This window comes from Drosophila eugracilis, unplaced genomic scaffold, assembly GCF_018153835.1.
Source record: "Drosophila eugracilis isolate 14026-0451.02 unplaced genomic scaffold, ASM1815383v1 contig_440, whole genome shotgun sequence".
NCBI classification, from domain to species: domain Eukaryota; kingdom Metazoa; phylum Arthropoda; class Insecta; order Diptera; family Drosophilidae; genus Drosophila; species Drosophila eugracilis.
The window spans coordinates 778,273-797,374 of record NW_024573306.1 but is presented as its reverse complement, the minus strand read 5'-3'; the positions used below and the strand labels follow the sequence as shown (position 1 = coordinate 797,374).

At 40.1% G+C, this 19,102-nt stretch overlaps 4 protein-coding genes across 4 annotated transcripts in view; all 4 read left to right on the top strand.

The window, feature by feature from the left end:
* LOC108117204 (chromatin-remodeling ATPase INO80) overlaps window positions 1-15,775 on the top strand; it is a 34,519-nt gene extending 18,744 nt beyond the window's left edge. The window contains exons 10-14 of the mRNA XM_017229519.2: window positions 205-307; window positions 371-453; window positions 2,652-2,955; window positions 13,701-13,982; window positions 15,469-15,775. Of these exons, the coding sequence (XP_017085008.2) occupies window positions 205-307; window positions 371-453; window positions 2,652-2,955; window positions 13,701-13,982; window positions 15,469-15,719 (1,023 nt within the window). The 3' untranslated portion in view covers window positions 15,720-15,775. The remainder of the gene's footprint in view (window positions 1-204; window positions 308-370; window positions 454-2,651; window positions 2,956-13,700; window positions 13,983-15,468) is intronic.
* LOC108117211 lies at window positions 7,457-8,872 on the top strand. Its single transcript, XM_017229527.2, has 2 exons — window positions 7,457-8,018; window positions 8,234-8,872. The coding sequence occupies exons 1-2, from the start codon at window positions 7,792-7,794 to the stop codon at window positions 8,736-8,738; spliced, it is 732 nt and encodes a 243-aa protein (XP_017085016.2). The 5' UTR covers window positions 7,457-7,791; the 3' UTR covers window positions 8,739-8,872.
* LOC108117207 lies at window positions 8,950-9,853 on the top strand. Its single transcript, XM_017229522.2, is given in 2 exon segments — window positions 8,950-9,665; window positions 9,667-9,853. Coding segments are annotated over 2 exon segments (873 nt in total). The 5' UTR covers window positions 8,950-8,978; the 3' UTR covers window position 9,853.
* On the top strand, window positions 10,027-10,984 carry LOC108117210. Its single transcript, XM_017229526.2, has one exon. It carries the CDS (start codon window positions 10,137-10,139, stop codon window positions 10,896-10,898), a length of 762 nt encoding a protein of 253 aa, XP_017085015.1. The 5' UTR covers window positions 10,027-10,136; the 3' UTR covers window positions 10,899-10,984.
* Window positions 15,776-19,102: the final 3,327 nt, after the last annotated feature.

Below are 19,102 nucleotides of genomic sequence, written 5' to 3'. Positions count from 1 at the left end.
TTTCTTGTGCATTTATTGGCTTAATTACTAAAACAGAAATCCCTTGATTAGCATATGAAAGTATTTCGGGCCGACAAATAAATAGTTTGGGTAACCCCTTTGGCGCTATCCCTGTTCTTGTACGAGTTTTATTTCATTTCCTGCCTGCCTTGAATTTCTAATTTTATTCAATCGAATATTGATATTTTCTCCCCCGAATTTCAGATACAACGCATGGTCATAAGTGGCGGCAATTTCAAACCCGACACTCTCAAGCCCAAGGAAGTGGTCTCATTGCTTTTGGATGATGAGGAAATTGAAATGAAATGTGAGTAGATTAAAGATTATTTGAAACGTATTAAGATTTATTTATTCTATTATATATTGTTAGATCGCCAGGAGGCCAAACTTCAGTCCTCTTCACCGACTCCAGCCGGCTCTCAAGGCGAACGGAAAAGACGTCATCCCAATAAGGTGAGATAGATTTGCCCCAAAGAGAATCTTGTTAAAACCGAACGATCTGTGGGCCATTTTATGCATGATCCAGGCTGGACTGCCTAATGGCTGTTTATTAGACCAAGTTTGCACTTGCTACACGACAAGTTTCGTCTCCGCTCCCCTAATGAAAGTAAATGATCTTTTGAGTGAGGTTCAAATTGCCAGTGCGTCCATATACAGAGAGCAAAAGCGAGGAGAAGCCCGGCTCAGCAGTGGATGTTGTTCTTGGCCTATGGCATTGCATTGGTGGTCATGGTCACGTGATTCATGCAACATCATAGCAAGCACACATACGAACACACACTAACAAACTGCAACAAAGACAATTCAATTTGCTACAAAACTCAACTCATCGTCTTGGCTGGTCTTGGTCTGCTTCATAGCGTGCTTTGAACCTACTCCATGAGCCATGAGCCACTAGCACTTCCAGCCGACTATATTCATTCATCCAAGTGTCGTACACATGGAGAAAATTAATCATCAAAACATATAAAAAACTAAATTCACTTAAGAACATGGATTAAAAACAGATTTTCTGATGATTTTTTACATAATTTTTTACGTTTGGTTAATAACTTCTGATCTTAACTGATTAAGTTTCCATTAGTGGAAACCCAACATCCAACTTAGGTAGCTCTTTTTATTTTCAGTGTACTAGTTCTCCCTAGTAGACAGTTCATACTTACTCTCCAAAGCAAACACTTTGCTTTTACCCTACTTGGACTCGCAGTCGCTGTCTCTCGGAGACTCTTTTTAAAAAACAGTTTCAAGTGCTTTTCGGCTGGCTTTGGCTTGGATCGGATTGGTTCGGTTTGGGGTGCAGGCTCTGCTACTACAAACCACCTCCAAACTCGGGCCCGGACTCTTCTTTGTTTCTTGTATTTTGTTTTTGTTTTTGTTTTTGTTTTTGTTGGTTTCGCTAAATGATTTTGTGCGTTCAATGGAACACTGATTATGGTCTGGTGCTGCTGATGTAGCTTCTTCTGCCCATGGGTCTGGGTCTTCGTCTTGGTGGCTTCTCTCCGTTTTTGGTTCTACTGAGCAGTGGTGTTGCGTCTCCTTTTAGTTGGTCGGGTACTCTTGTACTCGTAGTCGTACTCCACTCAAGTTCATATGCCACACCAACAGACAGACAATGCTATAATGGCACGCATTCATATCCCGAACCCCTCATCTCCCATTTTGTCAATTCATTTACGGTCGGAAGTTCAAGTTTCCAATGCGCGAATAGTACTTTTCATGTTTCCAGGTTAAGTGGAGTTCCTTTCGATCGGTGAGAGGCATTCATTTGGAACAGATTCAGCTTGGCAAGATTTGTGTCGCAGTTGTTTGCCATGGAACGGTTTATTTTCTTTACTGATATAATAATATATAATTTGAGAGAGTGCTTTACGCCCAGTTGGTTTTATTGGTGGAGAAATTGTAAATAATCTAATTGAGAACTTTTCTTTTGATCACAAGCTTAAAGATTATCTCCTTAATATTCAAGAAAGTTAATAGAAACTAAACGTTAAACTAACTACCAACTAAGTACAACAAACTTCCGTATTCATAATTTCAATTTCAATTCATGAATATTAATTATCTTTCACGTAGAACATGTCTGTTAATTTGATTTTAAACTGCCACAACTTTTTCCCATTTCACCTTAAACCCTAACAATGAATATCATTAATTTTTGAGCGATTTAACAAGCAGCTGAGTGCATGTTGGAAAATTGCTACTGTTTTCCCAGCAATTGGCTATCAAAATCTGGGCGAAACGTATGCAAAACTCTTTACCCTACTTCCGAACAACAATTTCCTCAAGCATAGCAATTACCAGAGGCCCCACCTCCAACCCCCGAATCCGTCCCATTTTTAACACTAACCCTCCGGTTGACCAGGCCATAACTCAAGTCTTAGGTTTGTCCAAGTTTGGCATGAATGATTTTTATGCCACACACCAGAGAGAGGAAAAGGGCTAACAGAGATAACTTGGCATAAATTATAAATGGTTTAAAAGGGGAGTATTCTTGGGCCAGTTAGAAGATACGAACGATAAGCAACCGTTGTTGAGGAAAACCAGCAGATATATCTCATTTCCGTTGGCCATTAAAATGCTAATTGATTTGATTGTTACATTTGGGAATTAAGGTATAACATTTTTTTATGATATTATTTTTATTGTCTTAGGATGTAAATATGGGTGGCACCACCATCGCGGCCACAACATCAACCCAATACCCCGACGACGATGTGCCCAGTTGCAGTTCGGCAGCAAAGCGCCTGAAAGTGGAACCGGATGAGGACCTGATCGACGTGGGTATTACATCATCGGCCTCGAGTGTTGGCACGGATAGCAATCATCCGACCCTCAGTCAGGAAACCTATGTGCCAGGAGCAACTTGCGTCCAGCAGATGGACAACGAATCCGAAAATGAGGCTTTGGTGGTGGATGGAGATAGCCCTACGCTGATGGGACAGAATGAATCCATGAGTGAGTACCGATTGATTTTATTTGTTGGGTTTCGGGTTTAAGTAATTCAGATCATAAGTTATAGACTTTATTGATCATTCCGGTATTTAATATTTCAAATTTAATATTTAAGTAAAAGAACTAGTTTCTACCAAGTGTTGACTGTAAATTTACGACTTCGACTTACCCATAAAACTTACAAAGTCTTTAAGTATGTGGGTAGCACCTAATCCAAAGACATTTCACATAACTTAAGCTTGATTCAAATGTTTTGAGACTTTTGGTTGGATTTCCCTCCCGCGGAACGATCACTTCTTTAATGATTAATAACTGAAATTATTTGGTAATCACCTGCAATATGGAGGCAGTCGAAAATGTGGTCTACCAACATAACTTGGCTAAAAAAACTGAGAGCATGTCGGCTGTTATGAGTTGCCAATTGCATGTGGGATGTGCAACGATTTCAGCTTGTTAGCTCATGCGATTTGCATTCGAAAACGATAAGAGGAGCCGGCCAAGGAGGGGGTGAGGCCAGGTGACTACCAAGCAGAAACATTTCAAATTTGTTTAACAATTAACCAATCGAAAGTACAAGACGTTGAAAAGTAGGCAACGAGCAAAAAGCAACAGTAACAGCAAAAGCCAAACTGATGTGAAATCGCGACAAGTGCAGCGTCAGCAGATCGAAGTTGCAAGTTGCAAGTTGGTGGTTCCAAGTATCTCGTTTGTAACAGCAGCAATAGTTGCTGGAGGAGGAGGAGACTGGCAGGAACAGCTTTGATGGCATCTGTGACTTGACCAGTTTCTTGCCCGTTTGGTTGGCCAAATTGTGGCACACTCACTGATTGGCCTGCAAATTCACTGGCGAAATCAGCTAATTTTGCCTATGTCCCCGTTTCATCTTGTTACTGCAAAAGCGCGTCTGTCGTTTGATAACGTTTTCATTTCGACCCGATGTTGTTGTTATTTGTGTTGTGTAGTGACTACTACCAGTTCAACTCCTGTCTGATTCCCCTTCTTAGGAGACAGTGATGGCAGAAGTTTTTTGTTTGGAAAAACAGTTTGTAAGGAGTGTGGGAATAGAAAAGGAAAACTACAATTTTAGATGTGAAAAATACAGTGATTTTCCTTTTTTGATCTTTATATGATCAAGAAACTTTTTTTTTTTTAATATTTATCTACAATTTTTTATTCTAAAATAAACTCTATTGTAATATATTTTAACCAATATACTTAAGAAAATTATAATTACCAAAATGAAATACCGAAATCCCAAATATTAAACACGAATATCAAAGTGAGTTATTGATAAGATTTAAAGTTTGTTATAAGAATTTTGAAGGCTTGAAGTAAAGATCTGAAAGGACAGACTTCCCCTAGAAAAGCTACTTTGGCATTACTTCTGCCAGATTTCCCAGACTTCGGCAACCCAATTGAATGTTGACGAAGTTGATTATGTTTGGTTCGCTTGTCACTTGGCATTTGATTTTTGTTTTTCTACTCGTATTTGGTTTTTGCTTAGCATTAAAATGCCACAAAAAAGCAAAGGAAAGTCGAAGAAAGACGGAAAGAAAGACAAAAAGGAAAACAGACCAAATTGCGACTCATAAATAATTTTTTATGTGCACAGGGCTTGGCCAAAAGACTTGGCTAATTTAATCAATGAGCTCACGTGTTGTGGCTACATAAATTGCCAATCCAAACGAGTTGCTCTTGTTGTTTTGATTTCGTAATGTTAACCGACATTTATTTGCCGTTTATTACTGCCTCGAGCAAAATGAGGAATTGTCATGAGTCCAGAGTTAGACATTCTACTGTTGTAATTCTTTCAAATCAAATACTTCTTTGTGAGCCAAGCGTAACTAAATTATTTCTGCGATGTTTCACTCAACTGCATTCTTTGGCCAGACATAAAGTACAGAGAAATAAATATTTATAAAGTGTAATTATTTATATATATTTTGTTATTAAGAAACTTCTACTCCCTACTAGAATTAGAAGAGACCGTGTGGTTAGGCTTCCGCTCTTCTACGTAAATATTTCATCAATCTTGTTAAGTATAAATTTAAAGTTTAAAACAAATTTTCTTTTTGTGTAAAACAAAAGTTGATTAGAGAAGACCGAGCCTAATGTTATACAGCAGGACTGTTTTTTTCTTTCCTCCAATTGACCACATTTTTCTCTTGCCACCATCATTCAAATTTCCCAGTGCGTGCAACAACTTTTTCCCATTCCATTTAATTGTCTTGTGTAACACCAGAGTGGAAAAATTTCTTAATTGGTGGCATGCCATTCAATTGGGACACGTGCCAAATGTGTGTGCAACTTTCACATGATCGAAACATAATGCAACATAACTAAGGCGAAACGATGCCATTACTCCGCCCAAATTAAATATTCATTAGCCCAGCCCCTTGTAGATCGATCATAAGATCCTTGTCCACTTTGTCAGCGAAGCTTGTGTGACATGAAAATAATTAAACCAAAACACTTGTTTAACAATATATACATACTGTATAGTCAGACGTAGAAATCGAAGCTCTCAGGGAACAGTGGCAAAAAAGTATCTCATAGAATACATGTTAGCCATGAGATACAATTACGCCGCGAATCTTAGCAGCAAATCAAAACTGCGAACAAAAACTTTGATTGGCCACAAAAATTCACACAGACACAGGTAATTACAAAATCAAACATAAAATGAAAACAAAAAAACAATTCTCGAATGCCAATCATTCGAAGGCATACGAAAAATGTGCGTTTTACTGAGCATTCTGAAGAATTCAATCATCAATTGCTTAGGCTCGGTTTGCTAATGGTTCGATTTCGGCCCAAGTTGCCTAAAGTCCGGACTTTGGCGCATAAATTTACACCTTATTGGCCCCCATAGCGCCCATAGCAAGTACGTGCCGCGGATCTCGGGTAACCCGACTCCAAGCCAACTACCCGGCTCAACCAACATTCGTTTTGGCAATTGCAGTTGGCCACTTGTCAGCCGGCCGGCTCGAAGCTCTAAAATTAAAGTGGTTTTGACTCAAATTGGTTAATCATATTTGCAATGTGAAAATGAAACGAATCCGCTTAAGAATTTAGCTTTTAACAGAGTGCCTTGGCTTTGCATTGGCTGGATTTAAATCCGTGAATTTTTAATTGGCTTCAGCACGAAAAAATCAAATAGTTGGGCTTTAAATATTTTAGAATTGATTGATTGCCATTAAAATTAATTTTGCTTGACAGGGAATTGCTTATTTTTTACAGCTTTTTAATTTGTTAAGCATTTTAACTATCTTTACAGATCAATTTGTATTTAAAATATTTAACAAAAATTAGTGAAGAGTCTTAAAGAGCCAGTCTTAAATATCTTAAAAAACTTAAGCAGTAACCCCACATTTCCTTAACGATTCGATGACGTTCCAATTTAATGATAGAAACTACCTTAACCAAAAATGAAATAAGTGCCCTTCAATTACACTCCGTTGCCATTACGCACCCTTAATGGCTCCCGAAAAAAGAACATACTTCATGCCACTTTGGTGTATGCCTTTTTTAAGTCATTTCTTTTTGGGGTGTTGCTATATGTTTTTTTAGAAGACGGCTCCACCAGGAAAAGGGAAAGGCAGGACCATCTGCCATCAGGGTTTTTGGTCATTAGCTAAATGTAGCGTAAAATTGCTGGCGTTTCCGTTAGTTCGAGTCGCATCTGTGGTGTCAATTTCACACATGTTATGAGCACTTTGCGGTCGCCAGATTGATGACTTCTTTGAGTCCTTGTCCTTGTTAGGGCTAATCCAGCTGAAAAGTTCCGGCCCGGAAGTGTCCAGTGAAATGCTTGCAGTGACTGGGCTTTAATTTAAAATTCATGCGGCAAACCCAGACAAAAATCTCTGTGTGGCGACAACAAATCATGACAATGGCAGTGAACAGCGAAACCCAATGATGATCAATGCAACCTCATCAAATGCAACAACGCGCTGCCGAAGACGACACGATGATGAAGATGGGCGACACGGCCAACAGAGACCACCACCACCACCACTACCACTACCACTGGAAACCAACCTGGCCAGAAGGCGGAGACAGCGTTAGAAAGGCCAGAACGAGTATCGCAGAGGCAGACGACAATCACCGGGACAAAAAGTGCGATCGATTGCAATGCGCACCGAATTTCAATTGGCTCCAGGAGCGGACCCCATCGGTCGTGGACACTAAGCGGGGAATACAGTTGCTGCAGTTGGCCATCGCCAACTGGCCACGAAAGGAATTGGGTTATGACCTCGAATGCGTGTCGCCACGGGCAATGCCGCAATGCATCTGCCTGGCGGAGCCTTTGGCTTTCATCGAACCATGGGCTCGTGATTGAGCCGTTTGGGTTTCAGTGCGGCATAAAAAAGCTGCAAGTATCTTCTACATTTTTCAAGCATTGTGCCTCTAGTCTCGGGATCAAGAGAAATGCTTGGAAAAATTGATTTTAAGGAATGTCTTTTTTCAAAGCTACAATTCTATTGTCTAGGAAATAACAAGAAAATCACTCCTTTAAAGAGGATTTAAAACCCGTTTACTTTGGTTAAGTGTTTTAAATCGGTGATAAAGTTACAGAAATGAAATAATTTAAGTAGTCCTCGATTTAATTTTCAGTTCAATAAAAATGTAAGAAATTTCGAAATTAATTCAAAACGTTTCTCAAACTATAAAAGATGAAAAGCTATGCCAAAATGTTACTAAAAATCTATGGAAAAAACAAAAAGCGCCTAATAAAAATTCACAAAAAAAGAAAATTTAGAAGTAAACCATTTGGAACTTTTCTCGGTCAACAGACTAAATCGAAATTATATCAAAATTATAAAAAGGTGGGGCAGAATGCCGGCCGTAAAAAGACTGCGGGCTTCGACGAAGGAGTGGTGTGAAAGGAACTCGAAACCGAAGTCTCTGAATCTCACTCCCGTCGCTCGGCCGGAACCAACACGATGGCAAAGACCGGGACCGATGGGCCGAAATGAGTGGGCCAACTTTCACAGTAGTTATCAAAAAAATGTAGAACTGCATAAAGCACTAAGATTGCTGGGTGGCAAGCAGAAAGAAGCCAGGTAAATGCCCATTTTAAAAGCTCTCAAATTAGTGAAAAGGTTTTTTCTCTCGTATTGAGAAAACCTCTTTGCCGAAAAGTACTATTGTATCACTTTTTATTTATTATGTTATACTTGAGTTTTTTATTTATTTTATTTCTTAATATTCCTTTCTTGGATCATGATTTACACAGATCAAGAAAAAGTTAATTTAAAGTACCTTTAATTTCCTCTAGAAAAGAAAAAGTTAAGAAACTGACTACCGAGGAGGTTAAAACTCTGAGGGAGAATCAAGATCGTTTGACTATTCCAAAATGGCAACGCAAAAAGCACATTCACCCGCCCCCAAAGCAGTTTCCCTATAGACCGCAACTCAGTGGTCGGAAGAAACCAAGTCCGGAACCTGGTAGGCCCGTAAAGAAGCCATTTGTTCCGTGTTGCTTTCAGCACGAGGATTTGGAGACAGACTTTTGGGCAAAGATTAGGTTTCCTATCTCACGGAGGGCTCTCACAGCTACACCCAGCAGGAAGATCTGTGAACTGGCCGAACCACGCCAGTTTCCACCTAAAACCCACTGTTCTTGGCCCAACAGTTACGAGAACCACAAACCCAAAAGCCAGAAAATGTCTCCGCGGCAGTGGCGAATCCATTTGCAGCGCCTTGAGTTCCTTTCCAAACCAAAACCAAGGATTTTGCCTCCGCGGATGGTGTGCTGTTGTCGACGTGACCATCAAGATTAATCCTAAACTATAGATCGGTTAACTAGTGTGAATTAACTATTTAGTTAAAAGAACTGTAGCATAGGATTAATCAGTGTGACTAAACCTGAATTTATTTAAATTTATAATAAATAACCGTCATTTTAACAACGCCACTTTCAGTGTTTAGGAAGTAGGCTTTCTGTAGTCCCTCGTAGTTGTCTTCCAATAACCAGAAGCTTCAAAATTATTAAAAAAAAGTAGAGTTATAAATTTAGAAAAATGGCGTATGACAACTTTGGAACCAATTTGGGCAAAACGAAGAGTTCGCGCCCCTCGATAGGTCATATAGAGTCCGAAATTTTCATGGAACACCTTGAAGCGGAAACATTAATGCCAAAAACAAAGGCAAGACAGACACAGCCTTCTTGGGTGGCCTGGTGTGATCGGAACTCAAAGCCGGTGAAGCGTTTTAGAAAAGCTAAGGCTAGAAAGTTAACCAAATGGCAGAAGAAAGGTCCAATGACGAAGAAGGACTGGAAGCACTTCTGTGCCTGGGCTGCCTTTCGAACACAGCCTAGAAATCCAGAGCTCCCGAAACCTGATAAATACCCCTGCGAGGCACCTTACCTGCCTTGTGCTCGAAAGAAGCGGAAACTGGACAAGTATGAGCTGCAGGAAAGGATGTTGAAATTGGCAAAACCCCGAAAGATCACCAAGAAGTATCGTATGCCGGAGCGACCGCCTACGTACTCCCCGGTGATCTCTTGGGGTAAGCCACCGCATCGTGATCCTGGCAGACCCTTTAAACCACCCCATGTCCCCAACTGTTTCATAACCGACGAGCTGAAGGGGGAGTTCTGGGCGCAACTAAGATTTCCCGTCCGTCAGGCAGCCCTCAACGGAAAGGTTACACCTCGCCTTTTGACTCTGTCCAAACCACGGCAATATCCACCCATTCCGCATTGTCCTATTCCTGAAAGGGACTTTAAAACCTTTGGAAGTTCCGCCGCCACGTAGAAAGAAGTTTACTAAGAGGGGCTGGCGACTGCACCAGATGCGATTGCTTTATCTGTCCAAGCCGGTTTTGAGAAAGAACTTCGACTTCTTGAATCGCACCTGTGGTGATATCTGTATTTGTCCAATTCGAAATTAGTTTATTAAAGTACATTTTGAGCTCTATAAAGAACAGATTTTATATATTTATGCTAAGTTAGAATTATTATATACTAGCCTTAAATTAGAAAAGTGTCATTTTCCAAAGCTTAGTCCCAGTAGGCGCCTCTCTAAGCATCATTTTGATTTTATCCCCCAACTTGTTATATTCTTTACTATTTTTATTAGAACCATCGCCTGAGGAACACAAAAATTGTTTTTTTTTTATGTTAGACCCATTACAAAATTTAAAGTTATATATTTTAAATCGTAAATCGGGCCAAAATGAGCATCTTGCCGGATGAGAACAAGGCGAGCATCATCAGCGTGGAGAAGCCACCACCTAGTTGGGTAGAATGGGTCGAGAAGAATTCCCGTCCTATCCAGCGGCGTTTGTATAGGGAGAGGCGCTGTCTAACCCGATGGCAGTTACCAGGACCTATGAAGAAGGCCCAATGGAAAGAGTTCTGCGAGTGGGCAGCCACCAGAGCTATGCCAAAGGAGCTGCCAGTGCCCGTAAAGAAGCCATTACCCTGTCGTGAAAAGTATTTGCCATGCGCTAGGAAACCACGCATAATCGATCCTGAAGACTTCCAGGGGAGGGTAGTGAAGCTGTCTACGCCTCTGGAGCGTAAGAAGACTCCAAAGCATCAGTACATCTATCCGATTCACACCTACTCTCCGGTAATTGTGTGGGGACAGCCACCCCTTCATGACAAAGGACGACCCTTCAAGCCACCACAGAAACCCTGCTGTTTCTTCAACGCCGATATCGAGGATAAATGGTGGGCAGAGCTTCGGTTTCCCATTCGTAGGGCTGCTCTCAAAGCCACCATTAGTCCACGTATTCTTAACCTTTCGAAACCAAAGATCACGCCTCAATTCCCACCACATTGCATTCATCCTGAACATATCTACGATTATCTGGATGTGAAACCCCCGCCGAGGAAGAAGTTTACTCCCCAAGGATGGCGCCTTCACCAAATCAGATTGCTCTACCTTTCCAAGCCGGTGTCACGGCCCGAATTCGAGTACTTTTATATGTAATACGGTGTTATATGGTGTCCAAAGTAGCTGTTTAGAATCCAAGATAATTATTTATGATTTCAAATATATGATAATCTAATTCGGTATTTTCTAAAAGTTCTCAAACTCAAACTTTGAATTACGAAGTAGCTTTTAACTAGAATATATCAGTTAAGGATTTCAAAAACCAAACCAAACTAAGGTTGCTGCAATAACTTCTTATTTTAAAGGTTCAATTCCCATTTGGATGGCTGCCGACTTTGGCAAATCCGTTAAAAAATTAACAATTTCACACAGATAGGAATCGCAATTTATTTGACTTTTTATGGCTTACAGTAGCCGGCAATAACAACAAGCGAAATGTAATCTAAGCCTGCAAATCTGTTAAGGAAGAGGCGAGAGAACTTGGTGCCCGGTGCCAAGGAGCCATCCAAAGAGCCACTTAGTCATGGCCAGCGCATTACAGTCAAAGGTGAGGCCTTTCAAGCCGAGATTCCCTTCTTTCACTTCGTTTATCAGGCGTAACAAACATGCGTCACATTGCCTCTGGCACCGGGCTCCTGGGCTCAGGGAGCTAGGATCAAGGTTCACAAATGATCATCAGTCAAATCAATTAGATAATTGAATGAATGATTTGTGAAATCCGATTATGCTCGCCGGATTCTTTTTCCTCCTCAGCTGAGCTTCTCATTCTCATTCTCCTCTGCTGCTTATTTTTTACTTCCTTCTCGTTGTTTTTTGTCATATTTTTCCGACTGCAATTCCGTTGTTGTAATTTCTTTTTTGGCCTTTCGTGTCAATTGGCAATATGAAGAGAGGGCCCAGACGAAGTAAATGTAACCGACAAACAGCAGGCGAATCAAACAAAAGCGAAAATATTTATTACATTCATAAATATTCAACTAGAGCGAAGGGAATGTACTAACTATTGATAGTATAGGCTGAAGTTCGATGGGTGGATGAGGGGAGTAATGTCATAGGATGTTTTGGAGAATTTTTCAAAGGGTTAAAAAAAGTCCTTTCGACTTGAAATGAGGTGAAGGTTTTAGTGTCATTTAGTGGATATATCATTAAGGCCAAACTAATAACTTTTACATTACAATGATGATAAAGCAAGTAGTTAATATTAAAGCAGACAAAGTAAACTCTTTAAAAATTTAAAATGAAATCTCCCTTACCAAAGTAACCCATAACAGGCCATTTTTAACCCTTCTATTCAACTGTCAGTCCCTAATCGTCGAGCTTAGTCCCAGCTAGACTTCATTCATCAAGCTCAACATTTCCATTTAGCCTGGTATTTTCCAGCATATACCCCTTGCCCCCAAATGACAGCTGAATTATGCTAAAAAGCGAAACTTTGCTTTTGGCTGGTGTTGTTTTTGATGTTTTGCTGCAATGCCGCGACGTTTGACCGAAATACATGCCAAAAGCAACAACAAACCAAGAACAAATTGCCAAAAAAAAAGTGAATAGGCGAGGAAACCCTTTTCTGGTCTGTGTGAATTGCCTTGGATTGAATATTATTGATAAAACTTATGGCTGGAATCCAAAGTTCAGTTCAATAATATTGCATTGGCGTTCTCGTTCTCGTTGTAACAGTAAAAGTAAACCCTATCATTAAAAGGAGACAGAGTGCTCTAGGCCTCTCTCTTTACTATATATATTTGTAGTTTGTTAGGACTTAGGTGTCTTGTAGACAATTCCTCTGGCGACTGTCGATGGCGATGATCACTCCACTGGCTAGACAATAATGATCGATCCTGATGTGATGATCATGGGATTGTGATGCCAATGATCATGATGATGATGCTGTTGGCACTTGTGTGCGTTGCATACCGAAATAGCAGAGCGCCAGGTATTGTCGCCAAACTCTAGACAAGATACACTCGTAACTAACAAAAACAACAACAACTGGGGAAATAGAACCAGTAGAACAACAACATTGTTGTCTGACAATGTTCGTCTGCCCGCTGATTGCAACGTTTCTGTTTTTTTTTGCAGCCCGTCGTTGTTTATTTGTTTGTTGTCTCTGTTTTATTTATACAATTTACAGTTAAGCCATCTAAAGTCGGTGACATATAACTATTGAAATGTATAGATATGTGTGTGTTTAACCCTATAGGTCTTGATTTTTGAGTTGAAGTTAAGGGACATGCATTTATATAGAAAAAGTGAGTGTGAAAATGATTTTATTGCCTTTAAATTATTCGATTCTTTAAATATAAATTTGAATAAAAATATTTAAATATTTTTTACTTGTACCCTGGTTTAAAATATTTTGTTTACCTGTGTAATTTACATAGAAATGATTTAAAAGTACATTTTTACCACCTTTAAATATAACCCTTTGTAACATTTGTATCCTTTAATGACAATGTCCATCAATGGGTTAAGAATTATAATATGGAAATATGGCACTTGGCGTATTTTTCCCTTGCAATTTCGATGGAGTCTGGGCCACGTTAAAAGTTGAACTTGTTTCTGGCTGCCATTCTGCCATTGTCTCTGGGGCATAAAAAGTAACACGTTAAAAGCGCGAATATGGTCATGGCACAAATAACGATGCTGCTGGATAATAGTGGGTGACGGCAGTTCGGAGAGATCTTTCATTTTTTAGGATCCCCCATCAAGCAGCCGGCCTTCTACATTAATTAAGCATTTGGGTTGCAAGCCATAAAATTGTGGTAAATGTAACGAAACTCCCAATTTTAATGTTTGTTTTAGGTTATATATTGGGCCAGATGTTTGTGTGGTTTCCCTGCGACCGCAATTAATCAATACCAAGTCACCTATAAATTTCCCTTCCTTTTCTTTTTCTTGCAGACTTCCTTGGCGACCTGAGCGGTATTTCGCCGATGCGGCGACGTCACCACCCGCGCGGCACCAAACGAGGACGTCCAAGGGGCAGCACGCGGCGCGGCGGCGGACACGGCTCGATCCCGCGCGTGCTAACGCCGACGCAAACGCCAACGTCAGCAGCGGTACCGGGAACGCCGACGCAGGCAGCAGCGGGAACAAGAGCGGGAATGGGTACTCCTTCACCCCTGCCGCAGCAGGAAGTAAGCGGCGGTGGCGACAACGCCGGCGTCTCGTTTAACGAAGATGGTAAGTGCACTTGAAGAAATTGTTTGGGATTATTAGAATTACCATAAAATTACGAGCTCGTTAGATTCCAAAATACTAAGAAGAAATTTGTACACCAAATTATAAAAGTTCTCCAATTCAAGATAGTTTCCCAGACGTTTCTTCCAGTGCAAAGAAGTTTCCTTCCGTCACGCAACTCACACTCCTCAAAAATTAACCCTCCGCAAGGATTCCCCCCTCTTTTGAATCGAGTGTCACTTGTCGCTAATCGCTTGTCATAATCACGTTTATCGCTGCCTTTTCCGGAACAAGTATTTTCGGGTACTCAGACCCTCCCCCCGTGGCGTTGGTATTATCTCCATATTACTTTGTGGTTGATCTACCGGTCCCCCTTTCGTTTTATTCAGTTTTTCAGTTTTTTTTTTGTTTTTTCGGATATGTCTCGATTACAGCCCGCAGGAATAATGCATCCACTTTGTGGTACGTGACAATTTTAGCGCGGTAACCAGGCGTTTTTATACATTACATTAACATTTTCAATGTTTCCCCCCTTTCAAGTCAGATAAAAAGTTTCTTGAAATTGCTCCCCTTTTCAAGTCAAGCCAAATATTTGTTTAAAGATTTACATCTGGCTGCATTATCAATTCCCCTTGTCACTTCCTTACTTTTCAAATTGACTTGTGGAAAATGAAAATAACAACTAACATAAACATTAATGCCTTGCCCATTTCCAAGAACACGTAACTAGGCAGAGATTACTAGCAAAGTTGATTCATAATTCCGGAAATAATAGTTTGTATCTGCGATATAGCAAATTTTCCGAATTTAAAGTCCAACAAATTTGTTTTAAAAGGGAGAAGAATACTGCAACAATGTGGCAATTTTCAGTTGGATTTTCAGGCGCACGACAAATGATAATTGAATAAATCCGCTTAAAATCCCAGACGCCAGACAAGGGGAGCGGGGCACACGTGACAGGAACACGTTCCTCTGCTGTTGGCCGAAAATGGAGACATAATCGCAATGGCAAATACGCAACGTTGCATAAATTACACTTGGCCAGGAGGAAGGAAGGAGGGCCAGAATGTTTTTGGGTGGACTTTTGGCAATTAAAAAAACCACAATTGCATCCATTTGCAAAGGGGAGGAGGAAACGAGTAAATGCCAGGATACGATGAAACGTGCAGTGGCAAATGCCTGTGGAATTAGCAAGAAAGTTGCTTATCCTTTGTTCAACTTGATCGCCTCGTTTTCCATTCAACTAATGGAATCTGTACAACTTTTCGATGGCAGATGCAACTTTTGTAATTTTCGGCATTCAATTTGGAGAATTTTTAATGATACTCAGTTCTCCAGAATAATTAGTTATATATCGAAACTCGTTTTTATACAATTTTTTAAAAAGTATTAAAAATAATATGAAAATTAACTCGGTTAGAGTAGAGTTCATTTTATTACCTTTTCCTTAAAAGATCTTGTAAGAAACTCACCCTTTTTCTCCCCATAGACTTTGGAGCTAGTCCATCTGGACAAACGCCAGGAGTAACCTCTAAACGCGGACCTGGACGACCCCGCTCTAAAACCGCCACGCCTGTGAGTCGAGGAACTCGCGGAGCTCCACGTGCCCGCCGACCCATGGGTCCATTGCTGGTGCCATTGGGTAGAAGTCCAGATGCCACGCCCCCTGGAAGCAGTCCGGCCACAAGTCGGGCACCCAGTCCTTCGACAGGATCTCATTTCGGCGGCGGACAGGATTAAATCCATGAAATTATAACTATTTTTGAAAGACTAGAAATAATAAAAATCAAGATATTTTTTAATACTTGAAGTTTTTTTTATGTCTGGACTTAAAATATAAAGTTTATTCTTGTTTACTTTTCAACTTTCCATTAAAATCCTAATCATTTTCCGTTTATTTTAGGGGCAATTTAGTTTAATGAGGTTAAATTGGGCCCTTCAGGGTTTCAGCCGAACTTCACTACCATTTCAAATTTCCAATGAAATATACATTAATTTCTATTTAATGTTAAATTATTGATTTATGATATTAAAAGGAATACATACATTAGGGCCCTGAGGGACCATCGTTGCAGAGACAAAGTAATTTAACATTTTATTATTTTTATGATACTTTTCCCACCCCCATGGCTGTTCTGTTAATTAGTAAACAAAATATCTGCATTTTAATAACCACTGCAATCATAAATTAATAAACTTGTAAAACTGTTTGAGAGCTTCCGTTGACACTTGTCGCATTAGGCCCGAGTTTAGATCGCCTTCGAGTTCGTTGGCCAAGACATTCGGAACGAAGGTATTCACGCATCAGCCGTCGAAATAATTGGAAACTGCGGAAACAGAAACCATCAAATGAGAGGCGTAATAAAAAATTTGTTTCAAGTCAAACAAATTTCTGTGGTAATCAACACCGCCGACGCGTCGAAATTAGCTCAACAATCGAGCCATACGCAGTCAAATAAAACTCGTAATTAAATTAAGGAAAATGGGAAAAACTGTGTGAGAAAGCGAAGCTCAGAAGGGCGCTGAAATCATTGTCATTTCGGCAATTAGTTACGCAGCATGATTCCCCGGTACAAAAAGGTTTCTTCAGTTTATGATTTTGTAGTAAAACTTATACATATTATTAGTTTATAACGGCGGAATTATGCTAAGATAGCAAGCAGTCTTATAAATTAAACAGGACACGCTTCTCTCACAAACAATAACTCAAAAATACAAAAATCAACACAGATACAAACGAGCTGAACCCGCTAGACAGGATTTTGTTTTGATATACTCTTAAAGGAATGTGGAAAGTAACTACTGTATCAGGGATCTTGATTACGGAAAAATAGAAGGAAATAATCAGTAAAATATTTTAAAGTTCAAAAATATGGACTGATATTAATTTAACAATCCTTGTATAATATCAGAAGACTACACATATTATTTAAACAAGTTATATACATTTTAACATCTTGTGAAAAACTTTTCCAAGAGTATTTTAATCTTCGGTCATACCCTATCATTAGCTTTTTCTTTCCGTTGCGACTGCGGCAGTAGCTTGGCATTGACTCTCCTGGCATCTTTGACTTTTCAATATGACAATTCTTAATATTCCTACTGCAACTTGTTTTCCTTTCTGTTGCTATTTTTTTCTTCTTCTCTGAGTCGCCGGCGGCCTGTTGGCGACATTGGCGAACTGTCATAAGATGCACGTTTCGCCCGTAGTCGCTGCAGTTGGAGAATCCGAGAAATGTTAAAAGTGTGCATTTATGCCAAGTGGCATCTGAGGCGGCGTCGAGCAACCAGTCGCTTGCCTACCTCCCACTCCGCCCCTGGATGTATCCCAGCGTACTTGGGGCAGTGCGTTTATTAATTAGCATCCATCCAGAGATCGAAAATGAATCTGAAGTACAACTTTGAGGGTCCAGGTTATCACAATCTGATACCCTTTTTAAAAGCCTTTGCTTAAGTATTTCGATTTTAATTTAAAACAAAATAACTTAAAAGTGGAAATAAAAATGTGTATAAATATGGAAATAATTTTCTGGCTCGTGTTGATTGCATTTTGAAATAAACTAGTGTTATCATGAAATAAAATAAATTTGTATACCGACATAAAATATTTTTTGTTACTTTTTTTCAATAATCTTTAAAAATATCTTACCAAGTTCATCATCTCTTACATCTCCATATCCTGGTTAAAATTAAACAAAAATCCCATCTGAAAGGGTGATCAATGCTTCGATGTCCGAAGGCATGCAATAATTCTCGTTTTTTCCTCAATTAAAAATCACAAACAGCATTTCAATCGTGGTCGTCTGCTACTGACTGTGAGGTTGTTGTGGTTGATGCAGGAAAAGAAAATAGTTGAAAAGCCGGCAGCGGGTTGGTCTGGCTCATTGGCGTCTGTTGATAAGTTTAGTGGAGTATGGAGCTTATATAGATACATAACTACTTTAGTCGGGAACTTTTAAGGACCCCTAAAAATGGTAGTTAATCCTTTTTGCAGCTGCTTCCGTGCTCGCAGCAGGCACAGCCCAAAAACGAGCTCAATCCCTTCTTGCGATTTAATCCAGCGCAACTAATAAGCCGCAAGAAGCCTGACTTGAATCCTTTCCTTCCATTCTTTGGCATTTTCCTTCCAACCTAATCCTGCAAAGATGTTCCGTGGTCTATAAATCAAGACAATAATAAAAACATGGAACGGAGCCGAGCCGGGAAGACTGCAGATTGCATGGCCACACCTTGAAAAAATAAGCAAAAGGATTTAATTTTCTTCAAAAGCGAGACATGAAAAGGGGGAAAACCAAGTTCCAATCCTTTCAAACGCAGCCTACGCATCCGAACGAGCGGCTTAGTCCTTCCAGGTCATCCTTAAAAAACGAAGAATACGCAGGCTGCTCTAGTTTCCCTGCCACTTAAGAAGAACAGAAGAAAGAAATGGGATGAACCCTCAGAGGCCAGGAGAATGCCATTCATCTGGCAGTCTATTTTCGGGAAATTAAAATGTCTACTCCTACTATTTGTCTGCGAGGGTACGGCCTCGGTGTCGGTCTAAGAAGATCTTTGGGTTTTTTAAGGTCTTCGTACATCCCCCTAGCGACTATCCATCATATGTCCCCATCCCCCAGGCCGGATGGATGATGAATGTGAGCGTTTGGCGTCTCTAATTCAATTTATCTTAGACAAAGTCAACGTTTCATTCTCTCTATATAGCTGCGTATAATGGATATAATGACGGTGCGTGGAGCGAACTTTGTTGGCGGGGCAGATGTCCTTTGATTGTTTTTTAGGCGGCTGTTGTCAATGTCAATGTCGAAAAATAAAGTACTACACCGAGGCATTCAAGCTGAAGTAAGCAGATATTACTTGAAGCTACTACCCAGTCCCTTCATCCCAAGTTCGTTGTCTAAGTCATTTGTTTTTACAACTCTTTGGAAACTTTAAGCCAGCAAATTGCAATTCCAAAAATGCTTAGAGTAAAAACCTAAGATATCCGCCGCCCAGGGGGAACATCCGTCTGGTAAATGCAAACAATTTTAATGTAAATATTTGAAACAACATGCCACGACTGGCAGTACCTAACATAATGAGCTCTGCTCTTCAACCTGTTGAGGTCCTAGCCAGTTAAAAATAGT

Excerpts from the sequence above, each read along its gene's own strand:
- LOC108117210 (XM_017229526.2), top strand. The coding sequence starts at position 10,137 with ATGAGCATCTTGCCGGATGAGAACAAGGCGAGCATCATCAGCGTGGAG.
- LOC108117211 (XM_017229527.2), top strand. The coding sequence starts at position 7,792 with ATGCCGGCCGTAAAAAGACTGCGGGCTTCGACGAAGGAGTGGTGTGAA. Across the intron at positions 8,019-8,233 it reads GGCAAGCAGAAAGAAGCCAG|AAAAGAAAAAGTTAAGAAAC; the intron begins GTAAATGCCCAT and ends AATTTCCTCTAG.